We start from the raw sequence: 24,434 nt of genomic DNA, 5'->3' as shown, positions 1-24,434 counted from the left end.
ATTTTGCTACCGTAAGCCTCTAGATCAAAACCTTTATGGTAGCCAATAATCTATTACCTTTTGTATATATATTAATTAAGTGTATTCCTCAATGATCAAAATGTTAATTTAAATATAAACTTATCAAAGTATTTCCACTGACCTGCTGAATGTGCTGAAGTAATGGAATGAATGCTTTGTCCATGAGATCACAAAGGTCACAAGAGAGCTCTTCAGAAATTATTGAGTCAAGGCAATGACCTCTATCCTCTAACCCACTGGGACTGAAGTCATATGAACAGCTTTATATTTAAAAATCTTATTGGCACTTAAGCTTTATGAATACATGAAGAATACCACACCTTTTATAACTTAAGCTGAAGTCTTCGATTTTTATTTTTATTTTTGTGTCCGGTCATGGGGCCTGAACTCTGGGCCTGGGCACTGTCCCTCAGCTCTTTAGCTCAAGGCTAGTGCTCTACCACTTGAGCCACAGCGCCAATTCTGGCTTTTTTTTTCTTTTTGCTTATGTGGTGCTGAGGAATTGAACCCAGGGCCTCACGCATGCAAGGCAAGCGCTCTAACCACTGAGCCACCTTCCCAGCCCAAATATTGTTTCTTGTGAGTTTTTCTTTTTGCTGGTCTTGGGACTTGAACTTTGGGCCTGGACACTGTCCCTGAGGTTCAGGCTGAAGTCTTTAATGTGTATAGTAGTACAATTCTGAGCTAATAAAGGGATAACTGATGGCATAGTGCCATAAAGAGATAGTGCAGGAAATTTCAAAAACTGGTTTCCAGAAATTAGCAATACAATTGAATTAAATAGATCATCTCTAAAGGTGAGCCCTTTTTTTGGTGGGGGGGGGGAGGTACAGTATCTGTTATGTCTCCTTTAAAAATATGAATCTCATTATGTTGTAATTAGATCTTGGAATACAACCCAGTCTAGTCTAGTTCACACATACGTTATTCTCCTAAATGAAATGAGATGTTTAAATGAACATTGGATTCTACTAGGATAAATAAAAGGAAGCTTCCAGTAGTTATAAAAGCAGGTGTTCAGCGGAACTGCCTTCATAATTCAGATGCTTCAGAACATGTTCCTTTAGGTTAATACCTCCTCTCAGGACATTGTGAAATGAAAATGATTAAAAATGGATGATTCATAATCAATGGTGGGCATATCCCCAGGACTAGACATGCAAATGCCAAGTAGTTTGGATCTTCTCTATAAATCAATGCGATGCTCCACTTGCTAAGCAGTTGCTTTTTACAAGATAATTTAGAAGGGCAAATAAAAGAACAACCAAAGCCAGACTACAATTTTGAAAATATGAGTATTTTATTCTTTAATCTATATTATTTAAGAGTTACACAGAAATAGAGTGGAAAACTTATATTTATTTTTTAATAATGTCAGTATTATAAGAACTTAAGGGTGAACCAAAAATCCTCTGTAATAGATGGCAAGTCCCATATCACTGTGTAGCATTATGTTTTGTGCAAAGCACAGTTTAATATCTTAGTATTTTCCTCAGATTTATTTTGTCTATCTTTCTTATTTTTTCCATAACATAGTTTTTGAGACATAAATCTATTATTTCCTTTAACATAACTTTGAATAATGAGAATATAAGCCTATTGAAAGATGAATCCAATTCTGTATATTTGTTCAGCAAAAACAACCTAGATTTGTCACTTAAATTCCAACAAATGAAAACATTGAATAATAATTTATTGAGTAATAATATCTATTCAGGAAGGAGCTTAAATAATTATGTACAGATTTACTCAACAATAATCATTTTAAAACTTAAACATATCAATATTGATTACTACCAAACAGAAACATGTGACTCCTTGGCAGAAAAATAAAATAAAATCCTTATTTACTTCTATAAATTAGTGTGTGGGTGCCATTTCTGGGGCTTGAACTCAGGGTCTGGGCAAGGTACTTGTATTAGCCCAGAAGCTGCCTCTCTCATGGTTTAACATGCTCTTTCCTTAGATAACACTAGGCCCATGTAGTAAAGGCAGCAAATGATCAGCCCCTACCCCTCTTTCTATGAAAGAGCACCCTATTGGCATAGCTATGCACATATAAGGCAGTGAGATCCCTCAAATCCTGGAGGTAACAAAAGGTCATCTGAGACAATAGCGGGCAGGCACTTCCTCTCACCTGGTGAGAAGGTGTCTTGCTGGTCCCCTAACTGGCAATAAACCTTTCCTTTGTTCTTATCTGGATGTACAGGTGGTTTTCTGGCACAGTCTAAGTTATTCTAACACCTTGAGCTACTTTGCTCAAGGCTAGTGCTCTACCACTTGAGCCACAGCTGGATGTCTTGGTGGTTAATTGTAGGTAAGAGTCTCAGGGTCTCTTGGTCTTTCCTGCCTGAGATGGCTTCAAACCATGATCCTCAGTTCTCAACCTCCTGAGTAAGTAGGATTACAGACATGAGCCACCAGTGCACAGCTTCTAATTATCTTATTATTTTACTTTAAGGCATGGATTATTAGGAAAAAAATAGTATATTAATGTATTTGAATGAGTTTTGTCCAGGGATTTTGTGAATCTGAAGAATATGAACTGGGTAAAGATACCCTGAATGGACAGGAAATTTGAATTAATTTATAGTTATTGTGGTGGTAAAATGATTGCATCATATTGACAATTTAAGTAGGATGGAGGAATCATATGGGAGAAAAACAAATTAAAGCCAACCAGAAATGACTTTGAGGCCAGAAAATTTAATATTCCACATGAAAGTGGAAAGAGAGGAATCTAAGAACAGAGAAGATTAAATATAACACATGAATTATAAAGAGCAGTTTTACAAAAAAGACACATATTTGGCAAATATAAAAATCCACATGAACAGAATTTTAAATATTCAGTTAAGAAAAGTAAATGTGAAATATCTGGGGCAAGAAGCCCTAATAAGAACTAAAATAAACCACAATTATTCGAGTATAACATAGGTGTTCTTTTTTTAACAAATATTATTATATTTTTTCAATATTTATGAAGTAACTACCGAGAGTGTCTTTTTCTCAAGTTTTTTGATGAAATTAACTTATTTGTCAGTTTTGATTTAAAATAATTGTTAACTGTATGACTGATCTTTTTTCAAGGTTGATTTATCTCTATATTAAATTATATACTTAAAACATTTATTTGAAACACTTTTTTTCTAACTTGAAAATGTGTGCAAAAAAGCAAAACAAAAATCTGGGCTTATATCCACTAACAAAAATGTTTTCAAAGCATGAACTCTATGATGTTCATAGCACATTGATATAAAATCCACATTGTGGGAAAATAATGTTTCACTGAACTGATAGTAGTAAACAGAGAAGTTATTAAGACCACTTGAAAATAACAAATCTATAACACAAATGGTTATACTTTGATATAATTTTCACTGGGTTGCAATTAATTCTTATGCAAAGAATAATTATTTTGCAAAAGAATCTGGCAGGAAACAACAAGGTACGGAATGTAAGCAGATAGGAAGAGAGGAGCTAACTGAGGCTAGGAAAGTGTGGATGAAGGCATCAATTGATATCCAAAGAGAAAATTCAGTCAAGACTTGGAAATACAGAGAAAGTTTTTGCACAATCCTGAAAACAATAAAGTTTTGGAGTCAGGATGAAACAATGTCAGACATTAAGAAGAGGAGTTTCTAGGATCCATAAGTGTGCTATTCAATTATGTGAATTGGATGCTCCAAAAAAAAAAGATAGTACAATACTTTCTAGAGTAAGAATGAATGAGAGAGTTCCTGTCTCATTGAAATAATCTAATGATGTTATCAAAATGAAACAGGAGAGTTTATCTGAGCCTGTGAGTCCATTGATAAGGTAGTTATAATTGGTATCATACGTTGCAATAGTTATGTGTTATGGGATTTTATGAAAGATACTTGCAAGGTAATTATTTTGTCTGCTAATATAAAGTTTGAACTCTTATTTTTATTTTTGCAGTTAAAATATTTGCAACAAGAAGTTGGAGATCAAGCCGTAGAAATATGTTTGGTCTATGAATTGAACTTGTATTTTCTACCAGCATTTCAATAACTGTAAACACTCCTTGCTTCTTGGACAACCAAGGGTCATTCTAAACTTTAGATTCAGTAACTATTCCCTGCTGATTTGTCTCAGTATTAATTGTATTCTTCAGTTACTAAGAAGGAGTTCATCTAATGCTGACATGCACTTTTTTTATTTCAGAGCCTCTAATACCTCCAGTCTCAGGCTGCACTCCATTTTTGTCATTCTGTTAGTCTACTAGAGTAATTCTTTTACCAATTGTTAATTAAATGAACTGAACCATTTTCATCCTGGAACCATGTTGAAAATAGCTTGACTCCTCTACCATTTGCATTCTCCATGTAGTTAGTTCAAACCCTTCATAAATGCATATTTCCTGAGCAAAGGACAATGCCATGGTGGTTTTCGGACCTTTGCATTATAATTGTAAAGATTAATTTTTTAAATAAGTAATTAAGTACCCATGTAATTGTTATCCTTAATGTTGACTGCCATATATGTATGCTTACCTATCTGATGAAAAAAAAAAAAAGAATTTGAAGCCAGATCCAGGGTGCTCAAGAGGCTACTCAAGAGGCTGAGGTCTGAGGATCAGAACATGAAGACAACGCAGGAAGAAAAGTCCATGAAACGTATCTCCAATTAACCACCTGAAAACCCAAAGTGAAGTTGTGATAGAGCACTAGCATTGAGCGAAAAGCTCAGGGATACCACCTAGGCCCTGAGTTTAAGCACCAGGACCAATCAAAAAAGAAAAAAGAAAAAGCATTTGATTATGAAGGTTTCCTTTTTCAAACTTTAAGAGAACTAACCTTTTCAGCATACGATTTTAATTATTTTGTTAATATTCTCATTTTTTTCCAGTTTTCTTTATTCTTTAATGTCAATGCTCTGTTTTTCTTTCCTCTGTATTAGGTCATTCTTTTTTTTTTTTTTACTTTTTTTCACTCAAAATTCTTAGTCAACATCATTCACTGTGACACAATACAGTGGGTTCAAAAATGATTGAGTCTCCATTATAAAATACGTTGAATTAAATAGTAATAGTTTTCAAAGTACAGAAATTTTACCTGCTGAAGTTGGATCTTCTTCATCTGATGCTTTGTTAAGAAGAACATTGGGGAACAAGAAGAGGATGGAGGTGAGGAGTAGGGGTAGGAGAGAGGGAAGGGGAGAGAAAGAGAAAAGATTAAAATACTTCCCATTTCAAAAAATATGACTATAAGCCCCTAATTCTAAAATTCTGCATGCATTAGAATTTTCAAATTATCAATTAATGACAGATTTATGGGTATTTACATAAAATGTATGTATGCTGTTATATTTTAAAATGTACAAAGCCTGTTTCCTGGTCTAAATTTGATCGTTCTTGTATTTGCAAACAGTGCAAGCCTTAGTGTACATAATTAAAAATTATAGATCTTAAAATATAATTACATATCACATAGAGATATCCCACCATCAATTTCTGATTAGCAAAGAGGAGCTAAAAGCACTTCGAATGATCAAACATTAATTCTATGAGAGAAGAATTATAAATAAAATGTTATTAATTTTTGAGTGAGTTTGCTAACCATGCTTTCAGAGCACACTGCTTCCAGTGTCATTCTCCTAACCCCCATCTACCCTTCTTTCTCTCCCTTCTTAAAGTCTCCCCCCTAAACACATACATTCACATACACACCCACACTCACAGGTTCTACACACATCCTGATTCAGTATTGATGAGTTCATGGCGAGAGCAGAGGGGTGTACATTTTACAGGATGGACCCAGGTGGTTTAATCATGTATTCTGCAACCCACACACGCATAAACATGGCTGCTATAGAAGCAGAGGCCACAATAGGAAAATTCAGTTTTATCTAGAAGAAGTAGTTCATAACCTTGGATGTTTATTAGTATGCCAAGTTCTGGGCTCCGTTTCAAGCCAATTAAGTGAGAATCTCTTTAAATGGTTCTATTTTGTAGCTGGAATTGAGACATTACCAGGTAATATCAATATAAGGTAACATTAAATGTAACTCATTAAAGTGTGAATCATTCGATTCCTGTTTATAAGGGAGAGATGTGTGAGAGCAGCAAGACGCTAAGGCGATAACCTACTGCTGTGTGAATGTTGGGAATGGATCGGGCAATTATAAAGGAGAAACCCACTTTATATGAGTAGCCTCACAATGTTGCCTGGAATTTACCTATTCACCTTTTCACTTCCAGACATGCTCTGTGAGGGGTATAATATCACTGTTGAGTTATTTGACACAAGCCAGCACTCTTTTGCTTGATTCATGAAGTATTAAAAATAAGAATTTACTTATAAAGGAGCACTGTTTCCAGCTGACTTGTTAATCAAGAAATCCCTGTGTAGCCAGGGAGCAGTCCTCTTCCGCTTTTAGGTTACATCTGCAGGGTACACATTACACAAGCTTACTTTGTGTCCTGATAGTGTTTTCTTCTTGTACTTTGGCTTGTCTACTTGGCACATAAAGAAATGGAGAGAGCAAACACAGTTGGTGTACATGGCATTGAGAATATAAATATTTAAAAAGCTGTTTGCTGCTCTGTCGTGTCCAAAATATATCACAGCACATTCAAAGAGGAAAGTTATTGGAAGCTTCCAGGAATTCCCTTTTAGGAAACTGCCAAAGAGGCTTACAGGAGTGTTGATTTACAAGGGTCATTTTTATAATCTCTTACAGTATAGAGATTCAAAATGCAAAAAGAAAAAAAATTACACAATTACTTTATGTGTGTGAAATTTATTGAGTTAACAAAGCAACTAATGAGATGGAAATTTAAAGGAAGTTACAGAGATTAAGAGTGACTGAGAAGCTTTACTTGAGAAACATGTCAGTTTGAATTAAAGATTATGTCAGTTTGGCTTGATAACCAAATTCTTTCCATGATGTATTACTTTCAAGTAAAGGTTTGACTCAGTGTCTCCTCAGAAAGAAAGGGAAACACTAGATGATAGAGGGGATACTGAGACATGGTCACAACAATTTATAAATAGTGACCAAATACTTGCTAATGTTGGATGGATAATTGCATTAGGAGAAACAAAAGAAAGTCTGTCTGATGGAAGTGCTAAAGAGAACTCTTTTTAACTAAAGAGATTGAAACAAAACAAAATAAAAGAACTGCTAAATTTTGGAAACTTTATTTCCCTTACAATCTCAACATACAGATAAGTAGACCTTCGATATGATCCTGCCAAGTCTTATCTCTTAATTTCCTAAAGCAAGAACTTTTAGGGAAGGGCTTGTAAGTATAGAAAAACCAAAGTGATCAAGACTACACTTGAACTTCCTATAGTTGAATGTCCCGTTGTAAAAAATTAACAGTATTCTCTCTCTTTCTCTCTCTGTCTCACATTCTTACTTGGCTTTCTTATTCACATTGGTGCTCTACCAACTGAGCCATACCTCCAGTTTTGAGTCTGTCATTTTTCTGATTAATTAAAAATGAAATTGTACCATCTTTTCTGCCTTGTTTAGCTTTAATACCAATCCTTCAGGTTTCAGCTTCCCACAAACTGTGGTTCACACAATTCTATTTCTATGAAGTATTTTATTACAGTCTTTTGAAAATATATACTTGTCATTAGCCAATAGTTATACTGTAAGCATATATTCACACAAAGGTACACATACAATAACCGGTAGCATACATTCACAAAGGTGCATTTACAATAACCAGTACCCATATTAATACACCTAATTGTTAGTTATCTGTGTTTCATTGGCAGCTCTATAAGCTAACTAAAAGCGAGTAACAGATAAAACGTACATCCCCATAGTAACAGGAAGGCAAACTTGGCATTTGTGGCCTATATGACATTTCAGGGAAACAGAGTCACAGAAGAATGACTCTTCACTCTTCCTGTCTGCTTTTTACATCATGAAGCTAGCAATTAAAAAAACTCAGTCTGCACTATAGATCATTCCCTTCCATTCGTGAAATTAAGACATGGATACAAAGGAAAACAAAACAAAAGTGATCCACTACTGGCACAAGACCAGACCTCAGGACCAATGGAATAGAATTGAAAACCCAGAAATGAACCTACAGACCTATAGCCATCTAATCTTCGATAAGGGAGCTAAAAAAATAGAATGGAAGAAAGACAGCCTCTTCAGTAAATGGTGCTGGCAAAATTGGTTAATTACTTATAGAAAACTAAAGCTAGATCCTTTATATCACCCTGCACCAGAATCAACTTCAAATTGATCAAAGACCTCGGAGTCAAAGCAGACACTCTGAAAACATTACAGGATGGAATAGGAGAAACCCTAGGTCTCCTTGGCGCAGGCCGAAATTTTCTGAATAGAGACCCAGAAACACAACAAATCAAAGAAAGGTTGAACAAATGGGATTGCATGAAATTGCAGAGCTTCTGCATGGCAAAAGACATAGCTAGCAAGATCAATAGAAAGCCCACGGATTGGGAGAAGATCTTCACTAGCCATACAACAGACAAAGGTCTCATATCTAAAATATACTTGGAACTCAAAAAATTAAATCCCCCAACAACAAATCCTCAAAGAAACAACTGCCCAATAAATAAGTGGGCTAAAGACTTAAAGAGAAACTTCTCTGAAGAAGAAAGAAGGATGGCCAATAGACACATGAAGAAATGTTCAACCTCCCTAGCCATAAAAGAAATGCAAATCAAAACAACATTGAGATACCACCTCACTCCAGTTAGAATGGCAAAAATCAAGAACTCTAAAGACAACAGATGCTGGAGGGGATGTGGACAGAAGGGAACCTTACTGCATTGTTGGTGGGAGTGTCAATTTGTTCAACTACTTTGGAAAGTAGTATCAGGTTCCTCAAATGACTCCACATAGAGCTCCCCTATGACCCAGCAATCCCACTTTTGGGCATTTACCCAAATGTTTACAAACAAGACCACACTAAAGCTACCAGCATGACTTATTGCAGCATTATTTACTATAGGTAAGATATGGAACCAACCCAGATGCCCCCAGTAGATGAATGGATCAAGAAAATGTGGTATATATACACAATGGAATTCTATGCCTCCATCAGAAAGAATGACATTGCCCCATTTGTTAGGAAATGGAAAGACTTGGAAAAAATTATATTAAGTGAAGTAAGCCAGGCCCAAAGAAACATAGGTCCCATGGTTTCCCTTTTTTACAATAAGTTGTATATGTCTGAGTCAAGCATAAAAGGTCAGATAAGTTGATGTTAGGGAAATGAACCTTAAGATTTGTATTCAAATGTTTTTTTTTTCTTTCATGTGATTGTTTCTAACACATTTATAAGATTATTTCTTTGTTGCTTTGTATGTCCCTCCCCCACAGTATAACCCCTGCTTTCACTGTAAAAAAAAAGTGATCTACTACCACTGACATTGTGGAAGATGCATTGAAATTAATGTAATGGAGAAAGATAGGAAAGTAGTAGTGTATCTGATCTTTACACTTTAACCACGTGTAGCTCTCTCATTGCTCATGTCTCAATTTCATGAGGTTTTCTCTATAATTTTCCAGATCTACTGAATTTGAATTTTGGTGGTTCGCCCAGACTTCTATATTTTTTCAAAATCTCTGCAGGTGTGTGTTATAAACACTAAATAATGAGAAATGATTGTATCCCATCAGTTAGTTTCATTGAAAGAAATTGTTGGACATAACATAGAAATTTAGAAGAATTTTTTTAATCCTTTGAAATATACAGTGTAGTCATTTTATCAACTTTCACTGGTTTTTCTCGTGTATTGATTTCAAGTGTTATTAGGTATCAATACTTTTAAGTGGAGAAGAATTTCACTTTGAGTTAAAGGGAAGACCCTAAGAACTAAGTAAATCTGTTCCCTTTTGGTGGCCAGTCACCAATGTAGGAAGAAAATATAAAATTGTCACTTTATATCTTCAGGAGTTAGCTCCAGGATTCCCTTATATATACCAAAAATCTGTGATACCTAAGTTCTATAAATGAAATGACACAGTGTCTGTCTGTAAACCATGCATTGTGTCTTGTATATTTAAGTCATTTCTCCATTGTAAATAATTTCTCCATTGTTTACAATGGAGAAATGATATGTAAATAATTGCTATAGCATACTATATGGGGGTAGATCCTGTGAAATAAAAAATGTACATATTAGATACTGAAGCAACTTATTTTGCACTTGAGGCTAGTTCAACATACAGAAGAAGAATGTCTGATACAGAAGGTCCATTTGGTGACAATATTATGCGGGTACAGTCTTGTGTGTTTGGGATGGTAGGAACAATTGGAAATGAATCTTCTTCATACTTGAGAGAAAGTGTCAGAGAAAACTTAGACTGCTATCACTTTTAGATATAGACAAGGAAGCCTGCATCTTGCAAGTAAGTAATAAACCATGACACCAGCTTTGAAAAAAAAATTCCGGAACTGCTCAAAAGTAAAATAAAGATAAAGAAAACATAATTCTCCTGATACTGCAGAGCCATTACATGACACTAATCAGAAATCTTGTAGCTATACTTGGACTTCTAGTTCAAAAAAAAAATACTCCCTTTATTTTGTAGTATGATATGTGCATTCTGCCACAACACTACAGATTTTTTTTTTGCCATATTGAAAGATATCACGATTCATAAGAAATCAATGGAGACCTGGGCGCTGGTGGCTCACACCTGTAATCCTAACTACTCAGGAGGTTGAGATCTAAGGATCACGGTTCAAAGCCAGCCCAGGCAGGAAAGTAAGTGAGACTCTTATCTCCAATTAACCACTAGAAAACCGAAAGTGGAGCTTGGCTCAAGCGGTAGAGCACTCGCCTTGAGCTGAAGAGCTGAGGGACAGCACCCAAGCCCAGAGTTCAAGCCTTATGACCGACCAAAAACAAATTAAAAAAAAATCAATGGAGAACAGAAGAAATCACAGCCTCCTGACTGTGCTTTCAGAAGGTAAGGGGACAGCTGGCCTTCATTTTGTTCACTGGCCTTCCCCCATCATAGGACAAAGTAAAACTCCTATTCTGGTTTTGAAGTTAGCCTTTTTCCCGTCTTTTCAGGACATTTGGGTGGGCACAGGTTCATGAAGTAGAGAGGTGCTTTAAAAAAGGTAAGAGCATCATGCAAACTCTCTTTTTCTTCATTTTCTCTCTTCCTATTTTTTTCAGTAGGTGTCGGCTGTGCAGTTCAATAACTGCCTAAACCCAATAGGCTCTATATTAAATTGAAATAGATATGACATAAAAATAAATAAACACCTTCACTACCCAGATTCTGATTGCTTTGTTTGTTCTCAGTTCTTACATATTCGGTTTCTGCCTTACTTATCTTTAGATGCCTTAATTTTTACTACTAGGATTACTCTATTAAAATATTTCCTAAGTTGTTTTAGAAAGAGGTGCAGATAGACAGGGAAAGAAATGGAGGGTGTGAGATTGACTGGAACAAGTTGTAAAACATGTATGTAAATGTGACAATAACCATCCCCCACCATAAAACTAATGCAAACTATAAATAAAACAGTGCACATTTTAGCATATCATATTCTGTTTTATATGTAGGTTGCCTAAATCACCATGAACTGTTAATCATTTGGTTGACTATATCGTAAGTTCAGTTTCCTGCACAAAATGCTAAAATATTTCTCTAAACATTTAACCATCTGTATAATCATTTCTTAAGCAGAGCAGTGAAAAATAGACATTATTGAATTCTACAATATTATAAATATTTTATATAAAAACTATGAAAATAATGATAACCATATTATGCATGTTGTGTATAACTATCTAGGTATTCAATGTCATAACTGTAAAATGTGTGAGTTTGTGAGCACTATCAAGGTAAATAAGAGTGAACAATTATTTCCACTTTGTAAAGTAGGTCATTAAGTGTGAAGTGGTAGGGATAACTATTCAGGGAAATAATTACATAAAAATTTTAATTTGTTTAGTCTTTGTTTTAGTGATAATTGTTCTTTTTTCTGCCCGTATTGAGGCTTAAACTCAGACCCTCTTGCTCTTGCCAAGGATTTTCATGAAGGGCTGATGCTCTGTCATTTGAGCTATATCTCAACCATTGTGGCTGATTAATTGTTGTCCAAGCTGGCATTGAGCCTTCGTTATCAGATCTCAGTTGCTTGAGTAACTAGGATCACAAGTGTAAGCTACCAGTGACCAGCTTGTTGGTTATTTTTGTTTTTGTTTTTTGGGGTTTTTTTTTTTTTTTTGGTTGTAGGGCTTGAACTCTGGGATTGGGCACTGTCTCTGGGCTCTTCAGCTCAAGTGTTCTAACACTTGAGCCACAGCACCACTTCCAGTTTTCTAGTGGTTTATTGGAGATAAGGGTCTCACTGACTTTCCTGCCCAGGCTGGCTTTGAACTGTGATCCTCAGATCTCAGCTTCCTGAGTAGCTAGGATTACAGGTGTGAACTACTGGTGCCTGGCTTGTTTCTTATTCTTAATCAATGGTCCAATGGAAATATAACAAAAAGCTTGAAAATTGCTGACCAATATCTTCCTTGTGAAAAAGTACAAAAAGAAATCATAACCTTATCTCTCCTACTCAATCTTCAGAGGATGTAAATAGTAATTGATTCTACAATTTTAGAATTGTAAAATATTTGCGTTATAAACTAGATTTAAGAGTGGCATATTTAAATATAGTTGATGGTCTACAAAGAATAATGAAGTATATATGTACTTAGTATGCAAGCCTATGTATATATATATATATATATATATATGCACACACTCATATATACATCTATACATATATATATTATTTGTCTTTCCCATACAACTAAGAATTTCATACATTCAAGTTAGCACTTTGTTTTGTTCACCAGATATTCTATAGCTTTTAAAATAGCTCCTGGGACAATATAGTACTTCAAGAAATATCCCCAAAGAAAGATAGTAATAATGGACATGTGGCTTGGCTGTGATGGTTCATGGCTATAATCCTAGCTACTCTCCAGGTTGAGATTTGGAAGATCATGGTTTGAGGCAAACCTTAGCAGAAACACTATAAGACTCCCTTTCCAAAATAACTAGTAAAAAACAGAGCTGTAGGTATAGCTCAAGTAGTAGAATGCCAATCAATCAAGCATGGGCTCTTAAACTCCAGTCCTCCCTGCCCCATGAAAAACAAACATGTTTTACCCAGTCCTTTTTGCTCTTCCATAAAGTTTAACTTCCCTGTTGTACAATATTACCAAACATAGGAAAGAAAAAAACTTATACCTTCATTTGTTTTGTTATATAAAACTACATATATGCATATATGTGTACAATACAATTTTCTCTCTTGGGGTAGGAGAGTAAAAAAATCATAATGGAAATGATAGAGGTTGTTTTAGTGACCATTTATTATCTCATCAAAAGTCACATCTTTAATTTTTAAACCAACTCAAAAAATACCCAAGTATAGTTAACTGATGAAATTGGTTCATTAGAATAGAATCATAAAATATAATTTCTTTACTCGGCAGAAATGCAGCTCATGGGATTTTACAAGGTACTTTTGCAATGAATCTCTGTAATGGTAAGTATTTGTGATTTCTTTTTTGCATTCAAGAAAGTAACAAATGAGAAAAATAAGAATGAATGGGAGCCTTGGTTTCATTCTTTGCTACTGACAAAAATATTCATGAACTAACGGTATGAAACTGAGCCAGATTATTAGAAAGATGGAGCATATGCTATCTTATAGAGTCTATATTCATATTCCAGTTGGTATTTTAGAAAGACTAATTGGGATACATTTTCCTAATTAAAAAGGGGATTAATGAGCTTTAATGACATCACAGAGGAACATTTAATTTGGTTATCCTTTTGAATTAAATTATATTAAACTATTTCAAATCCATTTGAAGATATTTATAACTTTAATTTCTAATATTTATGTCACTCTTCAGTTTATGGATTAGCCTCTTCCACCTTCTACTGAATTTTAGGCTGTAACCTGAAACTAATACAACATAGAAACAACCCATATTTTCTAGTCTTGTTTCCCAAGCTGGATATTATCATTCTTCCAAGGACAATGGTTATACTTTAATTTTGGATAGTGCACATAATAGATACCAGGTACAGATGTTTAGAAAGCCGTCCAATTTTAAAGATGAGAAAAGGAAGTCTCCTAAGTGAATTTAATGACTATTTTTACATTATTATTTGCCACATTCAAAGAAGATTGGAAATTAACCCAAAAGTATGGTAAGAGAATCCATGGAGAAAGAAAAGTTTCAAGGGGAAAACAGACCAAAAGTTAATGTAAATGATTTTTCAGATTTACCTCTCTTCAACAGAACAAATAACTCTATAGTCCATTTTGAAAATCAAATAGAGGAAAGAGTAAATTATTCTAAATGAGAACCTTGCTTGATGTAATTCAAAGAGCCATTAATCTGAGATTATCTGTTCACTGTAAGTTTCAGATGGACACAGAACCTCTACTACTGTGTTTCATAGCACAAAGCCAGAGAAGAACTTACACCATCAGTCTCATCTTCTGTGGATTTATTTCTGAGTGGGACACAGCTTAGTTCAACCTCAATTCATTTCTCTAAGCTGGACAAATGAGCTCATCTAAAAAGCAAATCTGTTAAAGCAACAACAACAACAAAGAAAATAAAAAGTAATGAATAAATCAACAATATTACCACAAATCTCAGTGAAAGCATCCACTTAAGGAAACCACAGAATCATTACGCATAAAATGTTACTGTTGGGAGATAGCTTGTGACTAAGAAGGTTGGCTAAAAGATTTGTTGTTACAATGGGCTAAGATTTGCATTGGAAAATAGAAGTATATTCATTAAATCATCTACATTACTATTATATCACAAATACATTTTGAAGAAAATTTATACCTTAGAATACATATACAGACATTTAACTGTACACTTATAAAATCAAAAAAGTTTATACAGTACATGCTGGTCTATGAATTAATTTTTCTTTTCAAAATTTACACTACATATTCATTTGTTATGACAACCTATTAAGTGATTATAGACATACTGAGAAATATTTACACTGAGAAAAATATACACACTATTTGTATATGTATATATAATATATATACATATTTAGTACATATAAAACAAAATTTCAATATATAATATTTGGATGGTTTCCAGGATTTTATGTCACAAATGATGTTTGAAAAAAAGTATACAGATTCCATTAAACCCATTAGAGAAGTTTTTTTTGTTTTGTTTTGTTTTGTTTTTGGGTCCGGTCTTGGGGCCTGAACTCTGGGCCTGAGCACTGTCCCTCAGCTCTTCAGCTAAAGGCTAGTGCTCTACCACTTGAGCCACAGCGCCACTTCCAGCTTTTCTCTTTTTGCTTATGTAGTGCTGAGGAATTGAACCCAGGGCCTCATGCATGCAAGGCAAGCGCTCTACCACTGAGCCACCTTCCCAGGCCCCCATGGTAGAAGTTTTAAACAAACTATATTACCAAATAATTTCATTGAATAAGAAGAGTGCCTAATCCTAAAATCAATGTAAATTATTTATTTTTATAAGTAAGATTTAAAATTATTCTTGTATTTCCTATGGCATACTTCAGTGATATACTTTTTAATTACATGAAAAAATTGTTTTCATTTCTTCCTGTGAAATTTACTTTCGTGTTTTAGTAAACATGGTAGTGGGTAATCATTGATGGGCTTATCACATATTTAGTTTGCATTCAACACAAATAGAGCTCTGGGATGTATGGCTTTCCTGATCATTCTTAGACTAGGTTTGTCTGCCCTGCATCATCTTCTTGGGGAGGGCCTCTCAGTACCATTAGATCATTTGATGAAAATTAAAATCATAAATTTTTAGACTAATCCAAAAAACATCACACTGTAGTTCACTGATTAAACAGAATCATTAATCTGGATCTACTAAGGATATTTTTAGGGTAGAATTCTGAATAATCTATTTCTTATGGAAAGAAGTTTCCCTGGTTTTAGAAATATATATGACAATGTGAAGACAAGAAACTGTACTGCAAAATCTTTATATGTGATGTATGGTGAACATGTGTATGTCTATGTAAGAACAAGTAAGTATTCACTGTGGCCAGTGTTAACAGGATATTTGTGATCAGTCTGGAGATTGGGAACCTTTTTAGTAAAATATTATTCTTTTATTTAGGGTTTAAATTCCAAAGCAAACTCAGATACTTTAAGATTGTTTTGAAGCAATGTTGTCCCAAAATATATATACTTAAACATTTTGGTTTAATTACAAATATCTTTTTGAAACTCTAAATGTTAGAAAAAAAGTGGATGTTCCACTTGAAAAGAGATGACAGCTCTCCTTTGCATGAAAATTTATTTTTTTCATATATATTTTAACTTGTCTTTACCATAAAAGGTCTCTACATAAAAGATAGAGCTCAGTCTCAGCTTGCCTGCCAGAAGTCCTCTTATCTAATGTTGTCAGGACTTAGTCCATAGTGAGTTAATGACTTCTGTGAAAGACTTTTTTTTTCTACCTACAAAATAAGAGTAAAAATTAAATGCTTTCTTTTCACAATCATTAGGACCTTCTTTAAGTGGAAATACTCAGTGTATATACATTCAGGCGTTTATCAAATGACATTGACAATATAATTTTCTTATCTGCAAAACTTGCTTCCTTAGAATAAATTTGCCTATAATTGGAATGTCTTTAAGAAGCTCAACTAATTAAAAAAAATCTGGACACCTAATTTTAAGACAGTGAAATTGAATAAAGGTGTAGGCTATTCAAGGAAGGCCCATATCTAATTCTTCTTCTTCTTCTTTTTAATCTTTCAGCCTATGTTAAGAATGGCAGAGAATGAAATTCAAATGTATAAGCTATAGATCCAGTATCTAGTATAAATAAATATACAAATAGAAATTTTCCCTCTTGTGAATGTATACTATTAATAACAAACCAGAAGTGGAGGTGTGTGGCTCAAATAGTAGAGTATGAGCTTGAAGGGAAAAAGAAGCAAAGGGAGAACTCAAGTCCTTGAATTCAACCCCAGTGCTGGTCCAGAAAACAAAAAAATCAAAAACAAAAAAAAAAAAACAAAGAGGGATGAAAGGAGAGGCCAGATGAGGAAGGAAGAGGAGGGGGAAAAGGAATGAAAAGAAAGGACAAAAACAAAGATAGAAAGAAAAAGAGAAAGTGTAGGTAATAACTTGGCCTGAAAACAAAATGCTAATGACTTTTGAAAAAAAAATTTAAGTCCCAAATTAATGTGAAAGTCATTCAGTAAGCCCCCAAACCCAAAATCTAGATATTCTTCAAAACTACAAGTAAAGGAAACACATGATCTTCCAAAAAAACATGTAACAGCTCTCTCTCAGAACTTACCTCTAGAAAATGACAGATCAATGTATTTCTCTCTATCAAGCTCATGGCTCACAGTTTTTCGTTATACTTTATCCTTAAGTAGGCAGTATTTTGCTGTATTCGCTTGTCACTATTTTTGCCAACCTATTCTTTAAAAACTCAGGTTTGTCAAAGTATTTTAAAATGTACTAACAAGTATGTAAACATAACTCCAGGTGTGGTTAACCAGCTTTATTTGCAACAAAACTTTGCATTAGATATGAAAAGTGTAAGGAATTAATTTCCTTTTCCATCCTTTTATCTCCATCTCCTGGACAAGTTCCTGTATCCACTTTCTTCTTGTTGGTATGATTATTGTGGTGAAAAGGGTGGTCAAGATGTATTCTACTCATGCACTGATACAGTGGAGAGAAACCCTTTGTGCAACTATTAAAAGATAATACTAACGATGACAATAATAATATAAAAGAGTAATGATGAGGTGGGAAAACAAGAGGACCTGAGACAAGGAGGTCAAGGTTAGAGTGAGGATTAAGAGAATATAACTGGCATAACAGCAATGCTAAAAGTATGCAGGCAATGAGAAAGAGCTATAAAATTCTGAAACCAAGTGAATCCTTAGGGTTGTTCACTTTCCTGTTAACAATAACAACCAAATCCACATGTGGTTCACGTGTAGTTGATTAAAGTTCACAGGCAGGAAAAGCACATATTTGTTCTCAGTGAAACAATTTCCTTAGTGTCTTTCACTAGATGCTGTCTATCCAAAGAAGATACGTGATGGCTTCTCAGGGGATTTTCCACAGCAAATGACATTTCTAGTTGTAAAAGTCTCTCCTGAAAACTGTCTTTAAACCTTTATAGCCATTCCTCCTGATAATTAGTTTCAGGTTAGAGACAGTAGATTTCAAATGAACACCAGTGTCAGCCAAGGAGTTGCACAGAGTTCACTTAAGCTCAACCACTTATTAGACTAAGTCCTATTGAAAATAATTGAAATGATTAACAGATGGAAAAGATGCCTGGATTCTCTGGACAGTCAGACCAAAATACTTCCTGATTTTGCTCCCAATATTCCCTAGAATGGCTTATGATCTGAGCAAACAACTAATGCCAGTTCTTCAAGAAAGCTCCCACCTTTCCTATCTTTGTGCTACCAAAAAATAATAGTAATAATTCCATATATTACTTAAAAATATCCTCACTTATTAATTTCGACTGATGCTGTACATTTTCATTATGGCTCATCTCAAAACTTATCTCAGCCAGGAAGTCTAATTTCCAACACTGGAATTGCTCTTTCCTTCACTTGATACCCATAGCCTTTTGTTCCCTCTTAAAAGCATTAGCTTCTACACTCCTTAGTAATAATTGATGTGTTTGTCCTCTAAGTATCCCAAGGGAAGACTCGTTATCTCAAGGTTACTGGAAAGGGTAGATTACCTTCTGAAGATCAGGAAAAGACATCTAGGCATATTTAATATACATTTGTTAAATGGAAGATCTTAGTGTTCTATTTTTTCTGTAATTCCATCTTTGTGCGAAGCCACAAGAGCTACTGTTGTTCTATTACATCTAAAACCCTAGTATTAATATGTTGTCATAAATTCCAACTTGGCATTTATTATACCTTTACAAGATTCTCATTCTGAAATCCTATAAAGAAAAATCAATTCATAAGTTATTTGCTCTATGCATAAGAAAAGCTATATTCCTAAGGGGCCAATTCCTAATTATGCAAGCATTACTTACATTACTCATAATTTTCAAATAATAAAACACAAGGTTCTCTTTTTCCATAGCAAATGAGGTGATTTTTCAAATTATATTTTGAAAGGATTTTTTTTAAATCAAAAGCTGGCAGCTAAATTACCCTCATTTCGAATATTCAAGCATAAGCAGAACAAAAATTCTGACATAAAAATAATGGGTCAGGATTTATTGAACACTTCAATAATGTTACTAGTGACTGAAATGATGGAAGAATATTCAGGGGTTTTGTTGGTTCTGTGTGCAACTTTTGAACTGGATATAAGATTTAATTATTTACATTAATATCTTCTACATTGCACTTACTTTAAATAAGGCTCTTTTGCAAGTATCACATATTCTAATTCATTAAATATCTTAAAAAATCACTTTGCAGCAGGTAGTGTTGTCATTGCTTTACAGGTGAGAACTGGGAGTTGAAAAAACTGGCCCAAAGTAACATAATAAAGTCAGCCTTGAGTAGCCACTGAAGACATTAGTTCCAGGACACCCTTTACCAAAATCTACAGATTCTTAGTTACCTTACACCAAATGATACCATGACATTTGCATCTAATCTAATATGCCCTCATAGATATTTTAAAACAGCCTTAGTTTATTTATAATCATCAATGTAATAAAATAGTATGTAAAATGTCATGTTCACTGTTTAGGAAAAAAAAAAACCCAGCAGATTAAAGAAGCCTGTAAATGCTTAGCTCATTTATATTATTTCCTTAAATATATTCTCCCTGCAGTTATTTAAACCCAGTTATTTAAGGTGGAATCTGCAGTTACTGAAAAGAAACCACAAATGAAAAACCAAAACATAAACTCAGCCTGACTGGATTTTAAAGTCTATCACCAGGAAGTGGCACTCCTTTCTACAGTGGGTTTCAGTTACCTACAAGCTGCAGAATTCCAGAAGAGCACTCTCAAAAAGAGCACTCTGAAAAACAGTGTAACTGAATAGGTTGCATTTCTTTAGCTTTGATCTTTGTTTCAAAGTATTCATCCTTGTGTTAATTTGAGTATAAGCACTGCCTGGCCGAGAAAGCATGGAGACAACTCTTGGCTTCAATTTCTCTTCTAACATTGAACAAAAATCTTTGTCTAATTTCTACATTTATCACAGAACAACCTCCTCATTTAACAGTGAGGTTGGTACTATTTCAGATTTTTATTTATGGACTCATAAAAATGTGAAAATGTTACATATACCTTTCTATATATCTATCTTTAACATAGAGATAGATATTTTATATGTTCATTTAAATTATTCTTTAATATATTTATATGACTATTGTCCAAAACTAGCTTTACAATGTCGGTGCAGGGGGGGGGAAGGGGAAGGAGAAGGATTGGGATTGGGGGGGAGGGGGGAGGCTGGGAAGGGATGTGAAGGGTAAGCAAAGGAGGAGGCTGCAATGCTTGGTAAGAAATGTACGCATTATCCTGCCCACGTAATTGTAACTCCTCTGTACAGTATGTTCACAAATAAAATTAAATTAAATTAAAAAGAAAAAAAAATATATATATTTATATGACTACATATTAATGAATATGCTAAAATAAAAGTCAGATTACAGTAGAAAACTGGTTTTGAGATTACAGTGATAATAAACTGCATAAAAAGATAACTGGCAAACATCTTTAGTGTTTCTCACATGATGACACTGAAAAACTTGTCTGTTTCATGGTGAGGTAAGCCTTACTATGGCAGTTTGGTATCCAAAATTTTTGGGATCTGGGATGCTACACCTGAATAATTAATAATATCTTATCTTTGAAAATAGCATCTATTTGGTGACACATCTGATTCATTTATTGCCCAAAACCATTGAATGAAGCCAAAATGACATATATGGTATCTGATTTGTTCTTGAAAATGCTTAATTACTCATGAAGATGAGTAACAATAATGACTTCTATACTCAATGGCTGTCTATGATTTAGATGAAGCACTTAGATTCTGATTTTAACATTTAAATCTTACCAGGAAAAGGCATTGTGGAGATTTGTCAAGATGCCAAGCAAAAACCGTGGCAATTCTTATTTGAAATTGGCTATATTTTCCATGAATTAGTACTTAGGAAAACAGATCCCCTTGCTGTGCCTCTGTTTTGCTGATGAGATAAACTTGTATCCTCTCTATTTTCCTCTCCATCCTTTGACTAAAACAAAATAAAGATAATAAATATAAATCGTTGTCCATTTTAAAGTACAGCATGATAAATTTTGTACTTTCAAAGGGCAAAATTTAATGTTTTGAGAGGATTCAGCTCCATTTTTCTCTTTATCTGACGCACTCAGAATTTATGTGTTGCCACTGTGTTTTAAGTAGTATGAATTGCAGAAATTGTCTTCACATAAATACTCTGATACATGTTGGATAATAAATTCTCTAAGAGCACAAAGTTACCTTGAGATGTCATTTAGTTTTCCTTTGGCTTGGGGACGGTGGCTAAATAAGCCTACACAAACAATGACATCTACTTTTAGCTCCCTGACAATGATTTATGACTTTTTTTTTCATTTCAGTGTACTTGTGCTATATTCTACTAGTTTTTCATAATGCACAGCACAGGTTAGACACATAGTAGGTGTCCTAGAAATGTGTGTTAGACATTGGGAACTTCCTGAAAATTTCTAGAAATTAATTTTAATCTATCAGCATATTTGTTTGCAGTTAATTATGGTTTGTCACATCTACTTCATTCAGTTTTCTGTGTTATTAGTGTATGGAAAGTGAGGAGAACAAATGTCCATCACTCATTCATAGCCTTTACTTCTGACCAATTGACCTTAATCATCTCCTTATTGCTTCCTTTATCTTACCTTCTTAGTTATCCTGAGCTTCTGTAATCAAGATCCTGTAAATCATTATTAAACTTTCTCTGATTAAATGCCTTGTTTATTGGTCTTAATTTTAGACCATTATTCTTTTCTGGTAGTTTTGATCAACCACAATGGACTTGGTGATATATTCATGATTTTAGCTTGTCTTTAAAGACAATTCATGGCCTACTAAATTACTGAGTATTTCAATAAAAATAAAAAAGAATATAATCTTTATAGAATTATATATTTGCATGCCAGTATCACAAAGCTGCCTATAACTTCCCCTCCCTGTCTTTATTTCTCTCGGTCTCTCTCTTGTTTTGTCTTATTTTTATTTTTATTTTTTTAGCAGATCCTGGGTCTTGAACTCAGGGCCTGAGCACTATTTGTGCTCAAAGCTAGCTGTCTACAATTTGAGCCACACCTCTTCTGATTTTTTTTCATAGTTTAGTGGAGATAATAGTCTCATGAACTTTCCTCTCTGAGCTGGCTTTGAATGTGATTCTCAGATCTCAGACCCCTGAGTAGCTAGGATTATAAGTGTGATGTGGATATTAATTCTTAAATGCAGCCTTTGAGACCCTTGTTTAAAGCAATATACAGACTGCTCCTTTTCCTTCCTGTTAATGTTATTCAGCAACTCAATCTAAAGAAAATTAGTTTTTATTTCTAATATAATTATAGCAAGAACACTTTGCTCATTCTCCAACAACATATCAATTCCGTTGATGATAAAATTTTAACACCTTGTCAAGACTGCTTAAAATTAAAATTTTAAACTGACACTCTCTGTTTGTGGCAATACACTTGGTACATGTTTATCTCAATTGAAAAAGAAGAGATTAAAGGTACAATTTCCTACAATAGGGAAACATATTCATGTTAAAAATGTCAGTAAAGAACCAGGTGCTGGTGGCTCACACCTGTAATCCTAGCTGCTCAAGAGGCTTTGATATGAGGATGGCGAACTGAAGGCAGCCTAGGAAGAAAAGTTCCCATGAGACTCTCATCTCCAGTTAACCACTCAAAAACCAGAAGTGGCACTATGGCTCAAAGTGGTAGAGTGCTAGCCTTAAGCAAAAGAGCTTAGCAACAGCGTCTGTGTCTTAAGTTCCAGCCCCAAGAATGACCAAAAAAAAAAAAAAAAGTGAATAAAGAATAGGAACACATGTATATAAAATTTAAAGATCTGTGACCATATTCTGAAAGTTTTAAAAGTTGCTTGTGTCACTGGGCGCTGGTGGCTCATGCCTGTAATCCTAGTTACTCCGGAGGCTGAGATCTGAGGATTGCAGTTCAAACCTAGCCCGGGCAGGAAAGTCCATGCAACTTTTATTTCCATATAACCACCAGAAAACCAAAAGTGGCAATGTGGCTCAAGTGGTAGAGCACTAGCTCTGAGGTAAATTGCTCAGGAACAGCATTCAGGACCTGAGTTCAAGAGCTACAACCAAAAAAAAAAAAAAAAAAGCTGTTTGCTAGTGAGTTTTTCCCACAAAAAGAGTTAAGTTGGTAGAGCCAAAGTTTTTCAGAGTTGATATTAAACTTGTCACAATGGTTTATTATGGTATTACTAACTTGTTTGCTTGCTTTTGAGATGTCATCCTTCTGTACTGCCAAAACTTATCTTGTCTTCCAGGGTCAAACTATCCTCCTCTCTGTCTGATTAGCTGGTATTACAGAAGTGTTCTACCATTTCTAGCCATTAACCACTTAAAATAGTAATAAGCTTTCTCATAAATGTACAGCATTATGTTTTTATATGTTTTATTGTAAAAATACTGTGCAGAGGTGTTACAGTCACATGAGTAAGGTAATGAGTACATTTCCTATTCAGGATTGCTACCTCCTCCTTTGTTTTCCCCTACCATCCCTTCCCTCTCCACCTCCCCAATTCCTCCCCTCACCCCCCAAGTTGTAAAGTTTGTTTGCAACCATAGTGTTTTATACATCTCACTGAGTCAAAGGGTCAACCTGTATCCTTTTTTTCAGCCTTTTGTTATTTCCCATTCCCTCCCCAAATTAGAAAAATATATATACAAGATTCAGGGTACTGATATCAAAAACAGTGAAAACAGGAGTTATACCATCGGGGAAGAACATACAAGAGAAAGAAAAAATCACATAGTACATTTTAAATACGGTAAAAACAATGGCAAGAAAAGAAAGAAGAAAAAAAACCACTTGTGCTCCTATTTTTGAGTTCATTTCACTTAACATCATCTTACATAATCATATGCACATAGCTTTTGACCTCTTCTGCTTGTGCTAGACTTATACTAGTTATTGCAAATAAGGGAAAACATGGAACCTATGTTTCTTTGGGCCTGGCTAACTTCACTAAATATAATTTTTTTCCCAGTCTTTCCATTGTCTACCAAATGGGGCAATGTCATTCTTTCTAAAGGAGGCATAGAATTCTATTGTGTGTATGTGTGTGTGTGTGTGTTTGTGTTTGTGTGTGTGTGTGTGTGTGTGTGTGTGTGTGTGTGTGCGCGCGCGCGCGTATGT

General features: G+C 34.5%; 1 protein-coding gene across 2 annotated transcripts in view; it reads right to left on the bottom strand.

The window, feature by feature from the left end:
- The window catches only part of Edil3 (EGF like repeats and discoidin domains 3), a 417,822-nt gene that overhangs the window by 269,212 nt on the left and 124,176 nt on the right, over positions 1 to 24,434 (bottom strand). The window contains exon 3 of one of the 2 annotated variants that reach the window (XM_070031141.1): positions 5,100 to 5,129. The exons of the other annotated variant lie outside the window; for it this stretch is intronic. Within the exon in view, the coding sequence (XP_069887242.1) occupies positions 5,100 to 5,129 (30 nt within the window). The remainder of the gene's footprint in view (positions 1 to 5,099; positions 5,130 to 24,434) is intronic. 2 annotated transcript variants of the gene reach the window in all.

Source organism: Dipodomys merriami, unplaced genomic scaffold (genome assembly GCF_024711535.1).
Source record: "Dipodomys merriami isolate MVZ:Mamm:240054 unplaced genomic scaffold, mDipMer1.0.p SCAF_20, whole genome shotgun sequence".
NCBI classification, from domain to species: Eukaryota; Metazoa; Chordata; class Mammalia; order Rodentia; family Heteromyidae; genus Dipodomys; species Dipodomys merriami.
Note: the sequence above shows the minus strand (reverse complement) of the source record. Positions and strands in the feature narration are given on the sequence as shown.